This window comes from Crocodylus porosus, unplaced genomic scaffold (genome assembly GCF_001723895.1).
Source record: "Crocodylus porosus isolate Cpor-Errol unplaced genomic scaffold, CroPor_comp1, whole genome shotgun sequence".
Classification (NCBI taxonomy): Eukaryota; Metazoa; Chordata; order Crocodylia; family Crocodylidae; genus Crocodylus; species Crocodylus porosus.
This window is the reverse complement of record NW_017728886.1, coordinates 199,998,867-200,018,272: the sequence shown is the minus strand read 5'-3', so window position 1 is coordinate 200,018,272 and position 19,406 is coordinate 199,998,867. Positions and strand designations below refer to the sequence as shown.

Genomic DNA, 19,406 nt, shown 5'->3' with positions numbered 1-19,406 from the left:
CTAGAAGGGAGGAATAGGCTGCAATCAGACCTAGACAGGTTACAGGGGTGGGCGGATGAGAACAGGATGCATTTCAACACTGACAAGTGCAAGGTGATGCACCTAGGGAGGAAGCACCAGCACCATACCTACAGGCTGGAGAACTCCCTTCTCATCAGTACAGAGGCAAAAAAGGATCTTGAAGTCATCATTGATGCCCAGATGAATATGGGCAGGCAGTGTGGGGATGCCGTCAGGAAGGCCAACCACACCTTGTCATGCATCCACAGATGCATCTCAAGCAGGTCCGAGGAGGTGATCCTCCCCCTCTATGTGACACTGGTCAGGCCACAGCTGGTGTACTGCATCCAGTTCTGGGTGCCGCACTTCAAGCGGGATGTCGACAACACGGAGATGGTCCAGAGGAGGGCTACTCACATGATCGGGGGCAGCAGGGCAGGCCCTACAAGGAGAAGCTATGGGACCTGAACCTGTTCAGCCTCCACAAGAAAAGGCTGAGGGGGGATCTAGTGGCCTGTTACAGACTAGTCAGAGGGGACCAGCAGGCATTGGGAGAGTCCCTGTTTCCCTGAGCACTACCAGGAGTGACTAGAAATAACGGTCACAAGCTGGCAGAGGGTAATTTCAGATTATACATCAGAAGGCTCTACTTCACGATCAGGGCGGCTAGGATCTGGAACCAACTTCCAAGAGAAGTGGTACTGGCTCCTACCTTGGGGGTCTTTAAGACAAGGTTAGATGAACACCTTGCTGGGGTTGTTTGACCCCAGTACTTTTTCCTGCCCCGGCAGGGAGTCAGACTTGATGATCTGCTCAGGTCCCCTCTGACCCTACAAACTATGAAACTATGAAAGGGAAGAAGGAACTCCTGAACTCCTGGGGACCGATTACACTTCTTAATATGATCTATAAGTTAATGCCAAGATGCTGGCTTTGAGGATGAAGAAAAACCTCCAGGAGATAATACATGAAGACCAAGTCTGCACAGTACCAGATAGAAGGCTCTCCAAAGCAGTCGCGGTGATCAGAGATACACTGTTCCACGTCCAAAAGAGGAGAACAGATATTATTATAGCAAACCTCGATTTAGGAAAAGCATATGACAGAGTGGATAATGATTATACATTCAAGGTGCTAGGAAAAATTGGGTTCTCAAGGAATTTATATGTTGGATAAGGCTATTGTATTGTATTGATGTGGAGAATCAAGTTCAAATTAATGGGTATCTAAGTGGGACTTTTAGAATCTATATGGGAGTGAAGCAAGGGTATCCCGTGTTGCCACTACAGTTTGTGTGTGGCATGGGACCGCTAGCACAAAGAATAAGAAAAGACAAGGTCATAAGTGGAGATATGGGGAGGGGATGAGGTAAAATGCATACTATACATGAATGACATAAATGTAGTAGTTAGAGACAGGCTTTCAATGCAAAGGATACTAAAGCGTATGTCAGAATATGGAGAAGTGATGGGGGCTAAATTAAATGGATTGAAAAGCACCATAATGGGAGTGGGAAACTGGTAGGATTGGAAAGACTAGGCCTTCAATTGACAGAGAGAGTGAAATTACAGTGCTAGGCATCCCAGTGGACACCAAGAGGAAAAGTGATACAGCATGGGAAAAGGTTATGGCAAAGGTATGGCAATTACTTTCTTTATGATTTGGAAGGATGCTGTCCTGTACTAGAAAAGTGGCAGTGATTAAGTCAATTCTGAGGAAATGGAGAGTATATCAGACCTCTCTCTGTGGGCATGGTAACCACTGATTCGTTATATCAGGATGGAAGGTTTCACACAGAGGCATAAAATAGGGAAGGAAGAGCTGGAGGTACTGAAAGATCATAAGATACTGATGGAAGCAGTAAGGGAGAAACATGGGATGGCATTGGTGGGAAACTTCACAGAAGAACAAGTGAGGAAGGTGTGGCAAGCAGTGATGGGTAAACAACAAAAAGCGAAAGTGCTGACCTAGAGAGAGGTGCAACACAGATGGGGCTTGAGGAACTCACCTAGCTACCCAAAAGAGTTACAGGGAAGAAGAAATGGTGGGACCTGTGTTTTGGGAGTGTGCATATGCAAAGGCAGTATGGGAAAGGATCCACTGTTTTCTGAGTGTCACCAAAATGAACCTGTTGTTAGTACAAGAGATGGTACTGTATAGACTCATTCCAAAGGGACTGGAGGATATGTTATCAAAGACTTTATTAGCATGTTTTAAAACTAGTTTATGAAAAGTAAGAAACCTCTGGTTTTAAAGGCTTGGCTTTTGCTGAAAGAGGAGGCCAGTAGCTGGGGCTGCATGAACTAAAATGCTACATAAGTTGGGACAAGGAAGAGATCGGAGAGGAAGAAGCAGAGATGTGGAAGAAAAAGGACTGAGCACATTTGTTTCACTAAACAAACAGAGAGCACTGATGGGATGGGCAGAGAGTTTCAGGTGGTTACTGAGGTAGCAGTTTTTCTTGGGGTTCTGTATGAAGAAAGATAGTTTTGTACAGGGTGCTTTTGTGGGAAGTTGATGTATGTTGTGTAATGGTTTCATATATGTAGTTGTATGTTTTTGGATATGTTGTTTTTGTGATATAAAATTTTGGTAAAATAAGGATGCTTCATATGTGTAGCTTTGTAGATATAGGGTGATAAGGATATGTTTAAAAAAATTTGTAAAAAAAAAATTATAATAAGGTTCCATCAGTGTGTTTGCCCAATATGGACTATGTGTTTTATGGGTATGCCCAGTAAGGGCTACATTCAATCAACTAGTTGGTTTCCATGACTGAGCACATGCTGCTTCTATCAGCAATTTTATAATAGCCAATGTATTTAATGGAGTGGAGAGGGGGTTTGCGGGTATGCAAATATATGATGTGGGGCTTTTTTCCCATGATGATTGTGGAGGAAACGTCTTATAGTCAAGTAAACATGGTACATTCTTTACAACAGAAAAAAATCTCTCTGTTGCATTTCTGTATTAAAAAAAAAAAAAGAAGTGAAAACTAAAAGCTGGAATTTTGTGAGGGGTGTCTCCAGTCTAAAAAGGCTGAGAACCACTAGTCTAAATGTTTGCAGATTGTTTCTAAAGTATGAAGAGATGAGCAAATTACATTGAGTTGAATGCAGAGCTCAAGAGGGAACTGCATGTTAGCTGGTCTTTGTTAATCATGTCATGTGTCGGATCTCAGCCCACAGTAAGTGAAAGCTAAGCTGGAGCATCTTATGCCACGAATGAAACAGGGCTGAGTTGCCACACTTTACTTTCTGTTTACTGTGGGGTGGGGACCAGATACATGAGGCACCTATGCACATGCAGCAAGGCTGCTCCAACACACTGTAATTACAGCACGTTGGAGCAGACTTGATTAATTGCGTTCCAGCGGATTCCAGCATCACATGTATCAGCATCCCTACAATGAAAATGGTGGTGGGGGCAGTTGAACAAGGTTTAATTAAAGCGCCCCCACCACCATTTTTCAGCATGGTGACACATACATGTGATGCTCTGGGCACTTTATTAAAGAGGCTCTTGGAGCCGCTCTAATTAAAGCACCCTCCCCTGAGCATGAATATAAATGCCCGGAAACAGTTACTATGGAGCAGCTGACATGCAGTAATCCTGGTCTCCACTCTCCCCTTTTAATGTAGTAATAACTAGCTGTGTGTCTGAGTTATTACATCCTTGCCTACCAAACAAAAGTTTATGATGGTTTGAACACAGTTTTGAAAAAATCAAGTTAAATAAAATGACGCTGACCACAGCTTAGCCATCAGGGCAAGCTTTGTCCTGTCTCTTGTTATCTGATCACAAATCACTACTATTTTCCACTATTTCATCTTATATATCAAGTATTGGTTTCATGTTAGCTGTTGTAATACTTGTATGTAAAGGCACAAGTCTTCTGTGCCTAAGTACCTTTTCACACAAGACACTAGTATGTGTTTTATGTGAAATGTAGTAAGCATTCATGCTGCATTAAAAGTTAGAATGTGTCTGATAAGCTGCATTGTAATACTTGCAATAATCTCATCCCGCTCTGGACAGAACTGGAGCTGGCTGCACCTCCCTCCACTCCACAATACTAACCCCAGCACTGGGCACCACAATTCACATGTCCACCTCTGAGGACATGCAACTCCCATGCCTAAAGTCTATGCCCTCCTCACCATAGGCCCAGAACTGCCCATCCTGGGAGCATCTGATCCTGGTACTCCAAACTGGCAAGCCAAGTCTCTGCTGCTGGCAGCAGGCAGAAGCAGGCACAAGGAGCCAAACTGGGAGAGGGTGCCATTTCTGCTGCTGCATCTGCAACTGTCACTGGATCCATGGGGCAAGCCAGATCTCTGCCACTGGCAGTCTTGACCTGGTTCCAGTGCAGTGCCTGGGCTAGGAACAACAATCAGTCCCCACAATGCACTTGAACTTGTATTATCTCTGTGGAACAGTGAAGAGTAGCTGAACATATATTACTTACTATGCTCTAGACACACTTCTCCCATGAGATGATCTCACTTAGCACATGTTGTACTGTTTGTACACATGAACACTTGCATTTAAGTGCATTTAACGTGTCCTAAGTGTAATGTGTGATGTGGCCTTTATTATCAGTATTTTTTGTAGTATATAAATATAGAGACAATATAAATGCAGGAGAACGAACTAAGGTATCCAAGGTCATCATCTTGCTAAGTTTTAACATCATTAAAGATAATGTTTGTCTTTTAAGTTTCAATCTTCTGCTTGCCAGAAGACCTTAGACTAAATTGTAGTTGCTAGCAAAATAATGCATTTTTCACTGGGCACATTTTATTTCCACATGGTGTTGCTCTAGTTAGAGAAAGCTTCTCATATGCACAATAGTATTTAGTATTTGAGTATTTTATTCTTATTGTTTTAAAGTAAATGTTAAAAAATACTCCATTTTTAAAGAATATGTCCACACAGAGAACCAGTTTCACTTGCCAACCTAGCTAGCTCATTAGTGTATTCATTTCCTTACAAAAAATAACAATGTAAACTAGCTCAGCCTCAAGCTTGCTCTCAGTGGGCATCTCTACACATGTGATTATGTGAACAAATAAACTTCGGAGCATGTGTAGATGCTGAGATATTTACTGCACAGTTAATTAGGCAACAGTGCAGTTAAAGTCTCATGTAGATGCACCCAGCGTAGTTAATGGAAGGTTTGTCCTCGATTTCATCAGGATGACCCCTGTGACAGTGATGTTAAACTACAGTGAGCGAAACTCATGCTCATATTGACCCTTTTAGCTAGGTAAAAGACCTGAAATGACCTAACGCAGCCCTTAGAAGCTCTGTATCTGGCCAGGGGAACAGTGTCCTAGAACAGCAGGTGCAGAAGACAGTTGTGTTAGTGTGTCCTCCGAGGCCTTTGTTGGCAGCCCTTTGTGTAACCAGGTATGCTAGGATAAGATGGAAATGGGATTTGTATTTTGGGATGAGGCAACAGGATTGAGTTCAGGGATTCTGAGTATCCTGCTGTGAATTTTCACTTCTTCTGTGGACTCTCCAACATTTATCCATGAAGAAACAGCACATGAATATATCCTTTCTGTCTCTTCCACTGTTGACAGCAGCCCAAGCAGGCTACTCTAACACTCTAAACAGAGCTAAAAGTTTACATATGCTCGTTGAATCTGTATGAATCATGGGGATTACTTAGAGGAATAGGCACATAGTAGTGCCAATAGTCTTAGCACAGTTTAAACAGATGGGTTATATTTATTCTTACCCTCCAACTGTTGGTTTTCGCTCCAGCGTTACAATAAATAATATTAATTTTGCTTTTCTGTAGCATTGGTTAAGGTACCTGCTCTTTCAATATTGGCCTCTCTCACACTGCTTGCATTTACCTTCAACCTGCTTAGTTGATGTGGCCAATCAGCCTCTAACCTGGAGCCAACATCTCCTCAGTTATCATGTGATTGGTCCCATCAGGCAAACCCTGAGCATTTTCTCCCTTTGTGCACGATGTTACCGGCTGCTCCCAACCATCACCATCTTTGAACATGCTTTAAGTCATTTTTCAAACCAGTGCACGGTTCTCTATTACTCACATACCTACAACCCAAAACTTTGCTCATAGCCCTGGCAATCTCTTTGCTAACACAGCCAATCACAGTCCATCTGGGTCTGTTTCCTAGGTAACCAACAGCCATAGAAGGGGATGGCAGCAGGGAGGAAGAACTGTTTGGTGGTTCTGCTTTTTTCAGTATTTTTGCACCATTAAAAAACAAATTTGAAAGGCCCAGTTAAACCAAAAAATATACAGAATAGGTTGTAGAGACTAACAGCTTTTTAATACTGTGGTTCACTAGTAAGGTGAGAGGGTGTGTACAACTGAAGTGACACTATCTCTTTATAGAAGAAAGTAGTGTTCAGTGGGCACTGTGTATCCCAGAGCTTCTGCATAAGTACAATGTACAGTGGTAGGTCAGTTGTCTACAGCATAACTACTGATAAGTAGTTAAAGCAGGAGGCTGCAACTTTATTGATAATACTGTTAGATACTGGTAAGGCTGACCCACTCCTTAAACTGCCTGGCACTAGCTTGATGTGGGATGGGAGTAAACGGCCTCCCACCAGAAAAATTAGCAAATAAGGTTAGTTTCTATAACAGTTTGCAACCGCTGGGGGACCATGACGCCTCTCAGTGAAACTGTGACTCTGGTCTGGCTCAAATTGTATACTCTCTCCCTTCTCGTTCACTCACCCTCCATGCTTTGATCTTACTGTTAAAGAGTGTTTAAGGGAGGCTACCAACAGGCCTCAGAGTGAGCCTCAATCATAGTTTTCCCTCCTGGGGTCTCGTTCCAGTCCTCTGTCCCAATAGATCACTCCCAGCTTGACTAAGCCCCTGTGGGGCACCTATAGCCTTAGGGGCAATTTGTGTGGATCCTTTTCCTCCCCTACAGCACACCCCAAGCCTCACAGGTGTTAAATAACATCATTCCCTCTGTGGGGTCTTGGCTTCCCCAGCCTCTGCCTCATTCAATCTTGTTAGGCCAGTTTGCCTAGGCCCTCTATGCCAGACCTGGCTTTGAGGCACTAGCTTCAATCTATCACTCCCACTCTCAGGGTCCTGTCCTCTGCCCACCAGGCCCCTGGTCTGTGATGGCCATGCCCTTCTTGGGCTCCGAGCCCCTGGTCCCCATCTGCTCTGTAGCCTTCTACTGCCCCTCCTGGGCTCAATAATAACTCAGTCTTTAGTGCCCCTGGCAAGAGCTCTAGGCAATCACATGCATCTCAGAGGCAGTAATGAGACCTCCAAAACCACCCCTTACAGTCCCAGCCCAAACCACCAGTGTGACTAACAACATAAATATAAGCCCCTGGGCTATAACATAATAATGGGCTATAACATAATAATGACAATGGAAACAGTCCTCTGCCCCTTTAAAAGGGCAAACCTTTACCCCTAGTATAGCTGTCTCCCTGCCAGGGTATCTTGTGAGCTCCCTGGACCTCACTACTGCTGTAGGCAGCAAAACATACAGTCAGGCATCCCTGAGTGTCCCTCCTAGGCAGGAGCTCTTTCTCCAGCAGCTGCTAGGGATAGCCTCCTCTGCCAGCCTCAGCCTTGAGCTTATATACTCCCAGGAACCTGCCTACATCCAGTCAGCTGACTGCTTGCAGATGCTGCTAAGTGTCGTTTCCCTTGTTGCACTGGCAGCTGGCAACTGATGTGCCCTGCAGTGCAACCTGGGTGGGCTGCCTTTTTCTTAAAGTAACCAAGGGCCTGGGCTCTCTGTTACAGTCTCCATTAGGCAAACTTGTGCAAATCAGTTCATGATAGCATCCTGTGCTGATTCCCACCATCCACCCCTCTGAAGGATAATGAAGGTTCAGACAGAAAGAAATGCAGTCTGCAAAGAGGTTCGACCTCCTCTTGTTCCACAGGCTTATAGGTTCCATGTGTCCCAGCTGAGTTCTGTGTTCAGACTTACTGCAGGACATCATTCCTATAACGTTTTCCTGTCACAGAAAGAGAGAAAGAACAACATCAGCAAGATTGCTAATCTTGCCAAGAGCAAAGAGAATTCCTGCCTGACCCACTGACTCAGAGTGTGGTTGTAGACTCAGACTACGGTTAGATATCCTACCCTAGCAATAACACCACCTATAGGGAAGGACAGCAAAAAGTAACTTTGCAGCAGCAAGAATAGGTACTGAGCAGCAAAAAGTAACTCAAGCTTTTTAAAGTCACTGGAGCCTCCTACCCTCCTCAAAGCCAACCAGTAGATCTAGGGGCCTTAGATAGAGTGCTGCGTCACTCATCCGAGCCCCAACATTCACCCAGATGGTTCCCACATGCCATCTTGGGAGAAAGAAAGGGGTAAGGCCCTAATCCCATAGAAAAATTTGAAAATTGTACCCAAATATAGAGAAACTTTACCAGGGGCTGTCTTTCAACACTGTGCTGCATCTTATGTTTTAACCTTTTGGCTTGTATTATGATAACTGAAGCAAGATTGCTTTTTGTAGCTGAGTCACTGGCAAAAAACAAATCTGTTCATTATAGGTAGTACTAAAATGATTTATTATTCATAAAATTTAAGTACAGTTAAATTAGGAAAAAGCATGTATTGGCTTTGGGCTCATAACAAAAAATCTTCTCCTGGTTTATGAGCCTCAGATTACCAAATAACCTTGACAGCTGAATCAGTGTTCCATGACAACAAGCAGACCATTGATAAATAGCAACAAAACTATTAGATGTTGAATTTATGAGATGAGTAATAGAGAAGCTAAATTATAGGTTTACTGTTTGACAAACTACAGCTTGACATATCTCTGCAAACGTGGATGTGTATGCATGTGTGAAAGGGAGAAATGGAAACTTTTTAAGACAAAGCTGAAATGGGCAATTCATGAATATTAATATCTAAACCACACTTTATATATATAGATAGACAGATATAAGTATCCAAGAGCCAGATATCATGCAATTTAGATAAAAATGCACTGTGTATGTGTATCATATCACACGTTTTAAAAACTTTGAAAGGCAACAACTATAAAAAAGTATTTTAAAATGTTCAGTTCATTGTAGTTGCTGACTGTTGATATGAACACACATTGCTTTATTCAGGGCAAGGATATGAAACAACTATAGCTTGCAAAGTTACTTTTGTTTTTCTCGTTTTGTTTTTGTTTTTCCTTTAAGGCACTACTACCTAACGTTGAAGTGGAAGGGGAAAATTGGTACATGGTGAGCTATTGACCTGGTTCTGGAATTCTGGTTGATTTCAGCAGAAACTCGGATTCCAGCAGCAAAAAGCAAGATTGTTTTTTTTCCAAGTTAAATGCTGTCTACCTTCCTGGCCTGAGAAATGCAAACTGAGCTTCCTAGAAAAAAGGCAGTCATTGCAATTTTTTACATGCACAAGGAAGTGTCACAAATGAGCATAAGGAAATTTGAATCTGATAACACTTATTTTAAAGTGAAAGGGAACTACAGTTGAGACCAGAACAAATAGGCAGTGCTAATTAGACAAAAGACTCTGATGCAGATCAGCTAATTCATTATATGGCTTCATGAAATAAAAGCTGTCTAAGCATAGATATGTACGTACAGTGTATCTGTATGCATTTGGGGCTGGTATCAATGGGTTCATTCTGGATTTATTGTTTTTTAACCAAGAGCAGAATTTGGTCCCCAAATGTGACGTAAACAGAACTTGAAATTACACATTTGCTTCAAAAAGCTTTTCTGTTCTGCTCCTACATACACAGGGGAGTGAGAATTCATGTGAGGAAAATAAAGCAAACCTGCATCTCCCTTATGCCAGGTCATAGTAGTTATAGTCAAGTGGGATTCTCTTGCTGTCTGTTCCCAGAGTGAAAGTGCAGGTGACAGGTGGCCGGGGAACCTGTCCCTGGCACTCACCCCTGCTTGTGGTTCCTGTCTGTTGTCTACTAAAGTTTGAATTTGGCAGCCCTTTAGGATGTGGTGAAATACAAATGTATTTAATGTCATTCATGCTGACAGCACATAGCTGAGCTTGTAATAACTAACTAGTGAGGAGAGAGATCATCACAGTTTGGTTTAAATAAATTCAGAAAAGCATATTAATAGCATGATCATCTTGTCTTCCTTTCTTATCTCACTTTTTATTAAGATTTCCTGGGAAATACCCTTCAGTCAAACAAGTTATTAGACTCAAGACAGAAACAAATGGGTGGTGTTACATTGCCCATGTTAGACAGAAGGTCAGACTAGCTGACGTAATGGATGTAATGGATTCTTCTAGCCTAAAAGTCTGTGATTTAGTTATAGGCAAGAGCCATCGTTATCTCAATAGAATTGCATGAACATGAGGAGAGTGGCTAGTCTGAAATGCTTATATTATTTGCTAGAGGTAAATTTGACAAATGAGTAAAAAAAATTGACAAAAGTAAAGGATAGATCTAATTTATCAGGACATTAAATGGGGATTTTTTTTCAAATACTTTTCATGCTTGCAGCTCACTTAAGAAAATGTAACCATTCTTATTTCAGACATACTGATAAACAAGATAATGCAATATTTTTAAGAATAAATTATGCGCGTCTATCCACACTGCACACACCTCTGGTGGCTCTGTGTTATACAAGGTATCATTTCCAATGGGGACACTTGCTGAATGAAAGTATTTATTGTTGTTGTGAGATTTGTGATATTCTTGATTTGCAAAAGTAGATGTTCCAAAAGAGCCAGTAAATACTGTAAGTGTTTAATGTCCAGCTTAATTGGTACTCACAGCAAGTTTAGCATTCAGGAGATCTAGAACCTCAACTGTATTTTAAAATTCACACAGGTGGTAGCTCAACTTCTCTGAAACAAGAACTTCACATTTTCATGTCCTTCAGGTTTGTATTGGTGGATTGTCAGAAAGGTGGTTAGCCAATATATTTTTTTCTTTTTTAAATCCACAAGCTTAAGTTAGTCATATGCTGCCATCCAGAGCAATCAGAACTTGAGCCAATTTAGTGCACATACGATACCTTAGAAGGATTAATTTATGCTCATGAGCCTTGTAATATGTGTAACCAATGGGAACTATCTGGATACATGGATTTTTGCAAATCTTTCAGCTAAATCAGTGAGCCAAATGCAAAATCCAGCACCCAAAGGCATCATGTAGATTTGCTAATCTGGGGTTGAGAAACCAATGAGTGGATTACATAGATCCTTAAATGTAGTTTTTCATCTGTGACAGATATAATATGAATACTATCATTCATATTGCTGAACTGTTTTAGAGCCAGCAGGGAGTGCAGTCAAAATTTCCTGCATAAAAATTGAGAAAGTCATTGTGAATAAAGTGAGAAAAAGTCCATGTGTTCACTGCTTTTAGTAAAGCATCATATGTTCATTTCGCTATGATATGTCACCAAAATACATTCTGTTCAGGTGCTATTGTGTGGAGACGGAGACAGCTTTATTAAATGCCTACGCACAGCTGGAAAATAGATGAATGGATAGATGGTTGAATGGGTGTTCAGGTCTTGCCACAGTGGAAAGATGTTTAAGATCTATTGTTAACCTTTCAGTCCAGATGCTTGCCACAGGTTACTAAGTATGCAATATCCACTGCAAGATATTAATGTCATTACATTGCCAAAAGTGAGATTTAAATCAGGTATTAGAAACAACTTTCTAACTCTGAGGCTATTTAAGCACTGGAGCAGATTATCTAAGTAGATTATAGGGGCTTTGTCACTGGAAGTTTTAAATTACAGGTAGACTAACACTTGTCTGGGATGGTTTAACAGGCCTTAAGCATGGGGATGACCTCTCGCACCCTGTTTAGAGTTCTGTGAAATCTGTTGTGAAAGGTACAGCATATTTCAAACATTTTGAAATGTGACTTTACACAGACACTCACACACACACACATACATATATATACACACACACACATATATGTGTGTGTGTGTGAAGTCACATTTCAAAATGTTTGAAATATGCTGTACCTTTCACAACAGATTTCACAGAACTCTAATTAAACAGGGTGCGAGAGGTCATCCCCATGCTTAAGGCATGATCATGCCTGTTAAACCATCCCAGACAAGTGTTAGTCTACCTGCAATTTAAAACTTCCAGTGACAGAGCCCTATAATATATATGAATGATACACTGTTAGACTCAACTAGTGCAAATGTTGTAACACTGATGAAGTCAAAGGATCTGGCCCATGATATGTGGGGGCAAATATTCACTTATTAATTTGTAATGTTTATATAAACCAAATATAGTAAATACTGTATTTCCTGGCCATACTTGTTTAAGAAGCCGTTTGGTCGATTTTTGTTTTTTGTTCTTTTTGATGTAATATTGCAGTAATCAGCATGACCATACTCAGGTTCTTGTCTATAGAAATTACTAGGAAGCCTGTTCAGGATTGCTCAGTTATCATGGGGCACAAGGCAGCCACAAAAAACACTCAAGTAGATACGGATATACGGGCATAGATAAAACAGCAAATGGACACATTATACTCTCCGTGATGCGGATGCAATCCCATTGCCATTGATGACTGTATCGGTGTAAGAGAGAAGGGAATTTGGCATATCACATATGGCAGAATTGCTTCTCCCATAAACAAATCTAAGACAATCATCACTCAGACCAAATGCTGCCAAACTTATAATGACCAAAAAAAAATCAAACATTGATGTTTTTAATTCATCCCAAAGATCACATCAAAGACAGAATTTGTCTTTTAAATTGTGCGTCTTTGCTCTGAAACATGTATTGATCTTAAATTGGATTTTCATCCACCTGACAAAAAAACCAAGGAAACCAGAACCCCATAAGCAGTAATGCCAGAGAAGCGAGGAAGTACCCTTACCCATATAAGTAATAGTATGTTGCAGTGCAAGCAGTGCGATGAGCTGTTCCTCATGATTACCAAGCCAATATAAATCTTTTGGCATTCCTTCCTGGGAATGTGTAGTTTACTTCAGAATACATGCCGGTTCTGGATTAAAGCTGTTTCGAATCATGGAAAAAGTTTGGTGGGAGTGTTTTTGTTTTGTGTTGCTTTGTTTTTCTCTCTACTTTCCTTCCTTCTTCAAGACTTTGCTGGCAGTAAAATGGCACAATGGTTTTGTCTGTGCCCAGCCCCCTAGTTCAAACAACTAAACATAAATTTTCACTAAACACAGCTGGCTGCAATATCATTTTACCAGTCTTGGTTTTCTCTCTTGAAGTGTTTGTTTAACAATGTCTTTGTTTTCATTATTGCCACTTTTTAAATCGATGCAGTGCCTACAAATGCTCCATGGCTAAGAAGAGAAAAGCTGAAGAACAGATTTCAGGAGTTCCAGTCAACAAGCGAAAGTCCCTTTTAATGAAACCTCGTCACTACAGTCCAAATGTAGAATGCAAAGAAGAAACTGAGGACAGAACAGAGTTGCAGGAGGATATTAATGTCCTTGAAACAAGTTCTCCTACAGGTAGTGATGAAGAAAGACTGCACATTGTGAACTCTATGCCCTCAAAGAAACTGAGGGGGGCTGTCAAGCAGAACATTTCCAAAAAAGCAATGTAAAATAACTTGTTCTGGGAGTAGTTTAAGGATGGTGCATTACAATCTAAATATAAATATAATAATTTGAAGGAATTTGCAAATTTCTCCTTCTTTGGTCTGGTAGATACTTTGTAGGTCTCCCTATGTTGAATAAGGACAGATGTCTGCTTCTTCATGAGATTTATCAATGAATGCAGTAAAATATGAAAAAGCAACCCCCAAAAGTTTACCCAAAAATACAGTTGGACTTTACTATAATATGCACAGTTTTGGGAGGAAAATAAAATTAACCAGTTTTGCAAACTATTGACTGTAACATTTAGCCAAGCAGCTTAGTGCATGTGACTATTAGATGTGTTCTATTTAACCCAATTAGCAAACTCAATGTCTTATATACTTGTTATTCTAACTCAACTAAACCAACCATGTTCAACAATTTATAGAAAGTTCTACAACATAGATGTGGCAAAATATGGAAGTGGAGGTATTATGGGGGAAATGCAAGATATATCCATAATTTGAAATAAATGGAAAGCCTCTAAAGGAAATTGGCAGTGATTTTTTGTTTAAGGGGTCCTGTGCATATTAGCAATCACAGAGTTGAGAGAGAGTTCTCCAATTTTTTATGGGATCCATGCTGAATTTGTTATAAAAGAAACATTTGTAAATAGGTCATGAAGGCCACTATATGCACAAAATGAGCAGATCCTATGAATGTAGACATCCTGTAGTATGAAAAACAAGGAAACAATAATTCTGCTCAACTCCTAGAATTGCTTGACATGGAAATTTAAATTGATAATATCCTCAAATTCCCAAATAGAAATGTACTTTCTGAAAAATTCCTCAAATATGGGTGATTTGGATATGGCATTATACTTGTATCATCTCAGTGAGAATGACCCTCTTTAAAACAATCATTATTTTTAGTATATATACATGTTATGCAGCATAGCACATATATCCAGAATTAAATTCAACTCTAACTTCAAGATAGGAAACCAGTAATATTGTACTTGAAACAAAGAGTGAAATCCTGGCCTTTCTCAAAGCCAATGAGATGTTGGCCATTGACATGCATGGTGCCAAGATTGCCTCCTTATCATCTTCTGACAGTTTTCTAACAGGGTGTTTCTTTGGGTTATGGAGCTGCAGTTCTGTGAGTACATCTGACATATTCCAGGGGAGGGTTGAACAGAGTGTTTCCTTCTGAAATCAGCCCTTAAATTAACAAGTAGCTGTGCAACAGTTGTCCTATTTAAGTACAGTACTAAGCCAAATTTACCATTGGAATAAGAATGGTTTTCAACAGCAGAGAAATGTTTCTCTCCTGTCATATCATAAATCTTAAGCAAAAACTGTCTTGTGAAACATTTAGTACATTTTTTTGCAGATGCCTGAATTTTACAAATGCCTAACTTTTTCTGGACTTATCCATACTACTACTTGCAGCTTGGATAAGTGTTTCACAGATTCACTATAGTAAATCTAGAATAAATTCACTGAGTACTGATGCACCTCCTCCACCCTCTATTAACTGGAGATTTCCTTTTAACTTGACTTCATTAGGAGATAAAGGAACCAGTGGAGTTACTGTCTATCTATGGCCTGATCCAGACATGTAGGCATGTGCAGTTTGTGGCACCAGCCTAAGGCTGCCTGCTCCCCCATCTCAAAGCACACTGAACCCCAGCCAGCCAGGGAGTGGCTGGCTGGCGTGTGGGGGCTCTGCAGCATGCAAAGACAGGGGAGCAGGCAGCCCTCATTTCCACATTTTCACATTCTTCTCCCCAGCTGGCTGGAGCAGAAGGTGGAGGTGGCCCACTGGCTAGCCCCATGCTAAGCCACCCTGTGCCCCAGCCAGGCCCCGCTGCAGCACATGGAGCAGCAAGACAATGTGTCCCACTACAAACCGCACTGGCAGGGGCGTGCACTGTGGCACAAAGTAGTGGCACAAATTTGTGTCACTACTATTTGTGCTGCTGCAAATGTATGCCCCTGCTCCTGTGAATGTGGCCAACTTGTCACACTGAGAGTAGCAGCCTTTGATGGCACTGTGCATTTTCTGTTAAAAATTTCTTTCATATATTTCAAATGGAAAACACAGCTGATCAGTAAATAGTGCCTTTATCAGTCACAATCAGCTTTATTGCAGTGCTACCAACATCCATGATTTTATCATCAGCTTACAAAATTTGGTATTTTTCCTAAACCCCGAGCTCATGGAGTGATGCAATTATGAGCTAATCTGTTTCAGGTATTTTTTAAATAAGTTTCTAGCTTTCATAATGGCAGAGAAAATCCCTCTTGTATGAGCTATAAAGACTAAACCAGAAACATATGAACTATAAAGACTGTAAGGGAAAAAAGTGTGCGCGGGGAGGGCGGAGGAATCTACAATAAAAATTATACAAGTTTTAAACCAATCTTACAATCTTTTTTATTTTTGAATGCATGGTATTAATACTGTAGGTATTACAGTTTTTTACTCCATGAAATTAAGAAATGGCATGTTAGTAAGTATATTTGCTTTTAAAAAAAATAGTGGAGCTTTTGTTTTCTGGTGATAGGTTTTCACAGAAGAAAAGAGAAAAGAAGAGGAGAAAGAAACAACTCAGATGCACAGACACTTACTGGTAGTTGTCAAAAGTTCATTACAGAACCTTAAGGAACTGGCATCGTCATTCCTAGCTGCCATGTTTTGAAAACACAGCAGAATTTTTTCTCTTAAGTTCTTCAATATATATAGTTATAGATGAACTGCTAAAAAGTTGCACAAAGGTTTGCAAACAATCTTTAAAAAAACCCTGTTATATGCCCATAGTGCACAAGGCTACCTCTCCTCATATGAGTCCAATTTTCTGAAGAATAAGAATTAATAAATATTTTCTTTTAACATATAACAAACAGTTGAACCAAACAATTATGTAAACTGGAAATGACCCAAAATGCTAACAGTTTGGCAGCAGTAAAGTGAAATGCATTGTGGTGCCCATGTGCATTTTTGTCCCCCTTTCCCCCTCCACAATAATCTGCACTTAATAGGAATATTTTAAACTATGTAGCTAAGCAACAGAGGTAATTGTTGCTTTCTAGAGCTTTTGTTAGGCACTCTAACACAGCCCAAATATGCATAATTAGGTATAATGTCTATAAATCATTATTGTACACATGTGGGTAGTTAAGTGGATTGAGAGAATAGTTCAATGAATTGGACATATTCACTGAAAATGCTTTTTATTTGTTTTCTGTAGTTCATAATACTTTAAAATTATCATAACCCTTTACACTTTCTCTTAATAGCTCGCTGTGTTATTGAGAGAAACTTCATTTGCATTTTAGACTATGCTTAATTTATGATTTAAACTCGGAGTTGTTCTGATTCAGGAGTGGACAGACTCATCTTATCAAATAGTATATGCTTGTTTATGCATCCCCCTTTCTAGGAAGTAAAATGTTAAATTTTTCAGTTTATGTTGTATAGATCCCAACAAAAGAATGTACCCTATAATCAGCATTATTGAAGGGGCTAGTGTTGTGACTAAATTCTTCCCTTCATCCAAAAATGCTTTTAGTTACTATGGCAATATTTACTTGATCCTGGCAAACCAGTGTTGATTTTAGAGAGATAATTACCAGAAAGGAAGATGATGGAGATGTATTTTTGAGTGTCCTTGTCAGAGAAAATGTTTATTAAAAAAATTAAATGAGATACAAAAGGCATATTGTCTTCCAGCACTGACACCCTTTCTTGCATGCTGCTTCTAATACCTGTGGGCTGCTGCTTTTCTTATGAAGAAAAATATTTAGTAAGAGATGATGCACTTCACTAGTATCTTTAGCAGTCCCTTTACAGGTCTTTTTATAACAATCATTTGTTTTTCTCAGGCATGACCTAATGTATCATTTAGTGTGGCAATTGCAATGGTGACCAAGAGCTTGCCCTTTGTAAACTACAAAGTCTTTTCAGTCAAGGTCTTTCATGGAATCTGAAGTGACATAAAGAGTAATTAGGAATCCATTTTAAGATTTTTTTTTCTTTTGTGCACATTGAACATAGAAGAGAGTGGAAACAAATTAAAGGAATTTAAAAAGAAAATCATCAACAGGGAAAAATGGCAAAACATTGGTTTTTCATACAGCTTCGGCGTCACAGCACACAGTAGATCTAATCTTGGAAAACATTTTCTTGGTTCTATTAGCAGTAATTTCAGGCACTGCCTTGGTAAAAGTGGGTGTTATTTATTAAGGATTTCAAAGTATCCTTGAGTAAACAAACAGATTGCTAAATATGTCTTTTCCCACTGAGCAAATACAGTTCAATTGATACTAAAGTTTCTTTATAGAAAGCGACTATTCTTATTACCTTTTCTCTTGCTTTTTCCTCCATATAGAAGAAAATACTACAAAATCAACTGATGAAACCCCTCATTTAGGTGGTGAAGAAAATTCCAGTCAAAAGAGAGACAACTATACAAGCTACCAAGACATCATGACCAAATCTTTATTGAGCATGGGGAAATTAGCAAAAGATGCACCAGTTTCAACTGTGACTGAAAACCTGGATGACAGTGGTATCCAGTCCTTAAAAACAGAAAATGATGATGTGGATGAATGCTACATGATTAATTCTACGGAAGGAAAGGAACAAATTGTTGTTTCTGACCCAAAATATGGTTCAGCTGAGGAGAATGAAAGTAGCTCTGAAATTATGGACAATGAGTGGGACAGTTCCTCAAACTTCTCAGAAGAAACTAACATAAAGCCCCATGTAACGCAAAAATATATTGTAGAGTGTAATCAACAAGACATTCTGGACGTCCCGGAAATTAAGAAAGAAGAAGCAGAATTTGGCCCCTCTGATGCAGCTTGTGACTCTGAAACAGAGCAAAGGGAGTCACAGGAATCTCACATAGATCCTTTCGACAAGAGAATTCAACATCCATTCCCTGAAAGTGAAGAAGACGATAACGAGTGCCTCTCAGAAACAACGGACGTGTCAGTTGACTTGGACAAAACAAAAGGGAATTTGAGTTTGCTGGAACAAGCAATAGCTCTGCAGGCAGAGCAAGGCCATGTATTCCACAGCACTTACAAAGAACTGGATAGATTTCTATTGGAGCATCTAGCAGGGGAAAGGAGACAAACCAAAGTTATTGACATTGCTGGGAGACAAATATTTAACAAACGTAAGGAAGTCGTTTTTGGCTCTGTATATTAAGTACTTCTTATGTAGCTGGTAAACTGTTTTAAACTAGGTTTTGTAACTGTAGTAAAGGTCTGGAATTTAGCTAGCAATGAATTATTTACCTTCATGCTCCTGCCTTCAATATAACCAAGTTAAATACCAGGTGACACTTGATGACTAGACACATCTCTGTGTAAAATGACGAGTGACTTGAAAACTATTTATTGAAAGTTTTTGCAGAACATCAAAAGATGGCAAGTTATGATCCCTTTGTCACTGTAGCAAGTGATGACAAATTTCATCTTTCCCCTGAATTTTCTTTTTTGCCTCCAGAATAATACAGTGGTCACCCTAAGGTGCTGCAAATTTTGTCTCTGATAAACTATATGATTATTTTGGTATTTGCAGAATGTCTTTAGAGTGCCCTCTGAAATTCTCTCTTGGAGACAGTACGGATGCTGGAACAAAATGTTATTTTTGCCTAAAGTCATTTAGAATCTAGCAAGCTGTGTCGGTCTCCCTCCCCCTAATCCCCCCACCCTCCCGCCACTGGATCGCTGTTGTATAATCTGCTTAACCAAAATATGCACGAACTTGCTTTTGCTTATGAAAGTCTCCTATAGCATTTTCATTAAAATATTATAGTGTTATACATGCATATTGTCAGGCACTCCCTCCCAAAGCT

At 40.0% G+C, this 19,406-nt stretch overlaps 1 protein-coding gene across 3 annotated transcripts in view; it reads left to right on the top strand.

Moving 5' to 3' along the window:
- Positions 1-19,406, top strand: part of ST18 (ST18, C2H2C-type zinc finger) — a 136,093-nt gene that overhangs the window by 57,110 nt on the left and 59,577 nt on the right. For all 3 annotated transcript variants that reach the window (XM_019547992.1, XM_019548002.1, XM_019547984.1), the window contains exons 5-6: positions 13,269-13,459; positions 17,928-18,722. In XM_019547992.1, coding sequence (XP_019403537.1) covers positions 13,269-13,459; positions 17,928-18,722 — 986 coding nt within the window. The remainder of the gene's footprint in view (positions 1-13,268; positions 13,460-17,927; positions 18,723-19,406) is intronic.